This window comes from Hydra vulgaris, chromosome 11 (assembly GCF_038396675.1).
Source record: "Hydra vulgaris chromosome 11, alternate assembly HydraT2T_AEP".
Classification (NCBI taxonomy): Eukaryota; Metazoa; Cnidaria; class Hydrozoa; order Anthoathecata; family Hydridae; genus Hydra; species Hydra vulgaris.
In genome coordinates, this window is record NC_088930.1 from 7,795,910 (window position 1) to 7,802,286 (window position 6,377).

General features: G+C 27.8%; 1 protein-coding gene across 3 annotated transcripts; it reads left to right on the forward strand.

Moving 5' to 3' along the window:
* The first annotated feature begins 507 nt into the window (after positions 1-507).
* On the forward strand, positions 508-6,111 carry LOC100203416 (uncharacterized). 3 transcript variants are annotated; one of them, XM_065809961.1, is made up of 6 exons: positions 508-761; positions 1,247-1,450; positions 1,566-1,695; positions 3,934-4,052; positions 4,473-4,764; positions 5,237-6,111. In XM_065809961.1, exons 2-6 carry the CDS (start codon positions 1,310-1,312, stop codon positions 5,755-5,757), a joined length of 1,203 nt encoding a protein of 400 aa, XP_065666033.1. In that variant the 5' UTR covers positions 508-761; positions 1,247-1,309; the 3' UTR covers positions 5,758-6,111. The 3 variants fall into 3 exon arrangements, with proteins under 3 accessions (XP_065666033.1, XP_065666035.1, XP_065666034.1); XM_065809963.1 differs by having other exon boundaries at positions 548-569; XM_065809962.1 differs by lacking the exon at positions 508-761 and adding an exon at positions 935-1,158.
* The last annotated feature ends 266 nt before the right edge of the window (positions 6,112-6,377 follow it).

The window sequence follows — 6,377 nt, forward strand, 5'->3', positions numbered from 1 at the left end:
ATCCGCCTTGCAAAACCGCAGATATTTGTGTGAAAAAGTTTGCGATTATGCCAAATGTAAACATAAACAATTTTATAACAAGTCAAGGTACTGTGCAAACCACAAAAAATAAAAGTGATTGAGAAAAATTGATCATTTAAAAAGTTGAAAATTGTAGATAAATAACAATTTGAAATAGTTCTACTCTTTTATCTAAACCAAAGCAAGCGTTAGATAAAAAAAAATTAACCTCCAAAATCCGATGGCTTGGCTACCGAATTTTATATTAGTTAGCAAAATATACTTGCGTAAGATTTTTAAACAAATAAACAAAAATTAATGTTGAAAAGATTCATTTTATTAGCTATTTTTGGTTTTAATTGAATCATTGAAAGTAAAAAACGTCCATTGAAATAGTTTAGAAAACGACACAAATACCGATTGTGTTGGAAAAAACGTGCTTGCTTTTTATGGCTGTATAATAAAACAATAGAATTGTTTGAATTTTCCGTAAGATAAAACACACCCGTCTTTTGAAATAAGCATGTGTCTCTTTCAGTGATCGATGGTGCGTGTCGGATGTACATCAAGTAATTTATAGTGAACTTTTCTGATGCATTATTTTATAGAGATTTTTAAAACAAAAATGAATTAATTTTCCTATTTTTTTTATTGGTTTGTTAAAATGACAACATTGGCTTTTATCTCAATTTTTAAAAAGTTAGAATTTGTAACCTCATGATTTATTACTTAAATGTTTTGAAAAAAAAAGTTTTTAACAAGTAAGTTTCTTTTTTTTTTTTTAAATCAAATGCTTTTTGTTGGAAATTATGTACCGCAGAGATTTTAAAAACTCAAAAATTAAAAAAAAAATGCAAATGTTACATTTTTTTCTTAAAAAAAGTTACATTTTTTTTTCTTTTTAATTTTTGCACTTTTTCACTCATGCTGAGTTACAACTTGAGTGGTTTTCGAATTTGGCGCTCGATTGAAAAAAAAAACAAAACAAAAAAAACGCTATCAAGTTTTTCTGAAAACTGTCAGTTACAAATTGATATATTTTTGTAATTTCGACTGATTTGATTTTAGTAAAACAAATTATTCCACCCATTTTTGTTTCAAATATCGGTTTACAGCATGGATTTATCATCGCTGAATACAAGCTCTTTTCTATATCTGGTTTATATTAACTCAATATCATTTTTTTTATGAGCAATTTATTAAATATTTAAGATCTATTCTGTTTAAAGTTTTTGATTTTGTTCAGAGAAAGTATTGAAAAAAGCAAGAGAAATTATTTTATTCGATTTTTTTCGTAAAAATCGACAAAATGATTGCTGGGGAGTTAAAAAAACTGCTCTCCATCAAGATTAAATATCGTTCCGATGGCTTCACTGATCAATTTAACCGAGTCCTAGTAATGAAACTGTTATTGGTCTGCTCAACTGTTATGTGTATTAATTGGTTTAAGGTACGGTTTTTGTTCAGTTTTTTTTCTGCATGTAATAGATTTATAGAACGGAAAACGAGCGGTATATGGAGAGAGGACATTATTTCAATAGGTTTTCTTTATTTCTTAATTCTAGGATTCCGTAAATTGTGTTGTACCGTCTTCTGCCACTGTGAGTTCAAGTTTTGTTTCCTCAGCATGTTGGATTCAGGGCGTTTATGTTTACGATGAACTTAAAGAACGTGTTGACAGCGTTAGTTATTATGGTAAGTCAAAATTATGACTAATTTTTTTTCCCTTTCTAATTGCACCACATGTTTTTAGCGTTATAGTTCTCATTTCATATTTTTTCAGTGTTTTAAGTTTCTGACTCTATATATTTATTTCTATCCTATATAAGTCAGCGTTCATTAAAATTAATCAAAATCCAATATTTTAAAATAAACTTTTACATTTTAAGCTTGTTAACAAGTAGTACTTGTACAGTAGGGTTGCTGCAAAAATTACAATTACCAATATTAAGTAAACACCTATTATGAATGATAAACGTATTGTTAATTAAACATTAATTAACTATGCAGCAGTTTTAGAGCATGTAAGAGTTCCCTAAAAAATGTTGAAAGATAACAACAACAAAAATTTCACAAAATTTAACTTTAGTTCTCAAAGCTAAAGTGTTTCTTATTTTATCTTTAGGATTAAAGATAACTCTGAAATATTTGGGAAAAAAAAAGATTCTCCTTTATTTTTTTAGCGAAATACAATTTCATTCCAACTGAAATTCACGGGGTTAAACCAGGTGTTTCATTTATGAAATTATTTTTATTTTTAGCCACAAAAATGTAAACAATGTGTTCGTCCTTAGTAATATTCACCGCGATATAGAGTCCCTCCCTTTCCACACCCAAATATTTTATTAGCATAAAACTTTTCGGAAACGTTTTTATTAATACTTTACGTTAATCTTTACCCAAATTTTATTTACGATACAAACTAATTTTATCTTGCGCACGTAAAAGTTGTGCCATGTTTCATTCAATTTAATCAGGCAATTTACCACCTAGCTAAAAAATCAATACAATAATTACCGCTGAACAATAAAATCCATCTTATCGTCATCAACTAATATTTTAGTCTAACTGATGGTCACCAACCAGTAATGCTGGAGAAAACTCCAAAACCACGAATTTTAGTGTCAAATGCCGATTTTTTTTTTAAAAAACCGCGGTGAATGCTGTACAGGAACAACCCATGTGTTTTTTTATGCGAATATAAAATTTTGCCAGTATAAATTTTATAAGGTTTTTGGCGAATTTTATAAGGCGAATGGAATGGAGTTTGTTATTCATAAAAAAATCTGACATGAAAATGTTAAGTTTTTCTTAAGTTTGAAAAATAATTATTTTGAACGCTAAAAGATATTTTCGGCATACCTGTCACGAACTAATGATAAAGCCATTTAATGATCATCAACGGACAGCATAATGAATCTTAGTCGTTAACAATCTGAAGACGCCACTTAGTTACAAAACCGAGTCGGCTATAACGCTTTCTGTTACTTTCGTTAAATTAAATTTCAATAAACGACTCTTGTAAATAGCCTTAATAGCTGCTAAGCGAATGTAATTTGCTCAGGATATTTCCTGTTTTAAACCCATTTTTTTGATGATCAAATATGGAAGAGATAGTAATTTAGCAACAACAACAAAAAATGTTTCTAAAATTCGTATTTGCACATATCAATAACAAATTCTAGTTTTTTACTATCTGCACTTATGTTTACTTTATTTTGCTATGTGAGTATTTTCACTCTGAAAACATGTTTAAATAAACCGATGCAGCAACTTCAAATAACATGCATCAACTGATTTGCAATATTGGATGAAACATGCTACATAATGAAAATAAAGAGGTATATATATAAAGTTAACTATCAAAGTCTTAAGTAATAAAACTAATTAGTTTAAAATAAAGTTAACACAAACATTAATTTAAACAAATTTTTTTTTAATACTGGTTCTTTCTTTATTACTTTTTTTTAACCCTTAATGATTTCGTAGAATTTTGACTAATAGTTTCTATTTAACCACCTAGAGTGTAAATGTGGAAGTTGCTTTAATAAAATCTAGTTGGCTTTAAATTTTTTTGACCTCCAAACCACAGATTAGCGTGGCAACCAATTATTTATACTATAATTGTTTCTGTGCAATATGGTTTGCTCGTTCGAGTCATTACATGAATTATGGAGCACGGATAGCCAAACCGTATTTTGACGGAGTCAGAGATAAAAAAAAGAATTTCAAGGTTTGCGTTTTGTAAGCTGTTCGCTGAAATTACTCTACATATTCTTATAAGCTTTTCTAGGTCAGATATAGTAGAGCTAAAAAGTATAATATCATCGGCATAAGCTACAACACCAGTGAACTTTCCATATATAGTTGCACCGACAATGACTTTTTTTATTGTTTTCAGTAAATTTATTTGAAGTTAATGGAAAATTTTAGGAATTCCTAAAGATATTGATATGGACGGTACTTATGAGGACGGAAGACCCTGCCCGGTAATGATCAATTCAAAGGTTTTCAGCGGTTGCAAGCCATTGACAAAGACTTTTTTCCTCCAGGTGACATTAAGTTATATTCAATCTTTTTTCATTTAATTTATAAAAGTTATCGTAATACCTTAAAATTACAATAAAATTTAAAAAAATAAATAATACGATTATTACAGAATTAATACATTTAAAATTATAAAAACAGTTGTTCATAATAATCAATTTACTCTAGAGGTCGAGATCAAAATCAATATTAATTATTTTCAATTTGTAGTTTTTTCATAAAATTTGTAATTTGTCCAAACAAAGTTACGTTTAAATGAATAACCACTGTTCTAAAAAGTTTCTAAAAAATTTACTCCCAGCAAACACAAACACAGCTTTTAAAAGACGCCATGTTTGCTGTGTTTACTGAGCTTAGTTTTTCAACCTATAGTTTACTTTTGGTAGAATTCGTTTTTTTAAAATTTTAATATATTACTTTTTTAGTATCAATGGTTTCCTTTCTACATCGGAGCAATGGCATTATGTTTTTATCTGCCATATGTTTTGCATTTGTTTGCTAACGAAGATCTGATAAGCTTAAAAAAAACTGTAAAGTCAAACGGTTCCACAGCCGACGCCATATTAAACAGTTATTTTAATAGAAAAACAAGTTCCAAATCTCGACTTTGGTTGCGGATTTTGTACAATTACATTATAAAATCGCTCTACGTATTTGTGAATATTATTTCGTTTATACTTACTGATAAAATATTTTTGGGAAAGTTCAAAAATTACGGTATTTTTTTATATGACAATTTTTAACTACAGTTATTTACTATAATTTATAGTCATCCATAAAGTACGTCACTTTAAGTTTAACTAATGGCAAGAAGCAGGAGAATGTTGCCTCTCGTCCGCAGAGACTTTAAGAGTAATATAGCGCTGTATTTTAGATGAAAACCTCCGCGAAAGGGATCCAATAAACTTCTACTACCGGTTATTAATTAAATTCTGAATGACGTCCTTTATGGACGACCCCAATGATAAATGAAAAAAAATATATTATTTATTACACAATAAATTTATAAATAAATTTAAATATAAAATAAATATACAAATAAATTAAAAGTTATTTTATTTTATTATTTTTATTTTATTATTTTTATTTTATTATTTATTTTATTAATAAAGAAAACTATATTTGATGTCTAAGTTTTGCTAATTTAATTTTAAGGCGTTTTTTAATTTATTTACCGCCCAAAATTTAGGGTCACAATGGTTACTTTGGTCTAAACTTCCAAACTCTGTTGCCTATGATTATATGGGTGCACGTAGTTTTCCGAAGCCTGGGAATGAGTTATTACCTCCGTTTGGATACTGTGAGCTTTACGAGTCATCTAAAGACATTAAGCATTCCGTTGCAAATCATTACCGATTTCTCTGCGAGATGTCACAAAATATTCTTTATCAGTATTGTTTAATAGTAGTTTGGTTCTTACTTGTGCTTGGAATAGTGATTTCAATTATAGGTCTTCTTGTACTTCTCCTCAATCACTTGCTAACTATTGTGTTTGTCGTATTTCGTGGATTATCTGCGAGAAAGCTTTATAAAGTTTTATCATTACGCGAGTGCGAGTATTTAGAGTTAATAAGAAAACGCAACTTGCCTCTGTATTCGGAAATAATTTTAAAGTTACGACTTGAAAAATACAACGGCACAGGTTCAACTCCTTGCGAATCTCCTCCACCTGGTTTTGACGATCTCTCGAAATTAAATAGTCACGTGTGACTGGAATTTAGCTGCCCAAATGACCAAAATGGAAATGATTTTTTGAGACAAGCATTTGGATAACGATCTTCACGTGGTTATTTAAAAATTTATTTAAAGTTATCGTTTGACTATGTTTATAAAAACATTTTACATTTAGGTAACCAAAAATTGGCATTAAATTTAAAGTTAGAACAATTCATATTTTTTGTTACGCTTATTTTCATATCATATGCTTAGTTATGACTTTTAATTGCAGTTTTTTAGATGAGTACATTTGTCTAATGCTGCATTGGATGTTCTCATTAGTTATTTTGTATATATTTTATAACGAGTGTAAACTTATATTTTATTTGAGAATGATCTATATTAAAATTAAGTTTGTTTTTTGATGTAATTTAGCGATGGTTTACTATGTGTATATATATATATATATATATATATATATATATATATATATATATATATATATATATATATATATATATATATATATATATATATATGTATGTATGTATGTATATACATATATATATGTATATATATATATATATATATATATATGTATATATGTATATATATGTATGTATATATATATGTATATATATATGTATGTATATATATATATATATACATATATA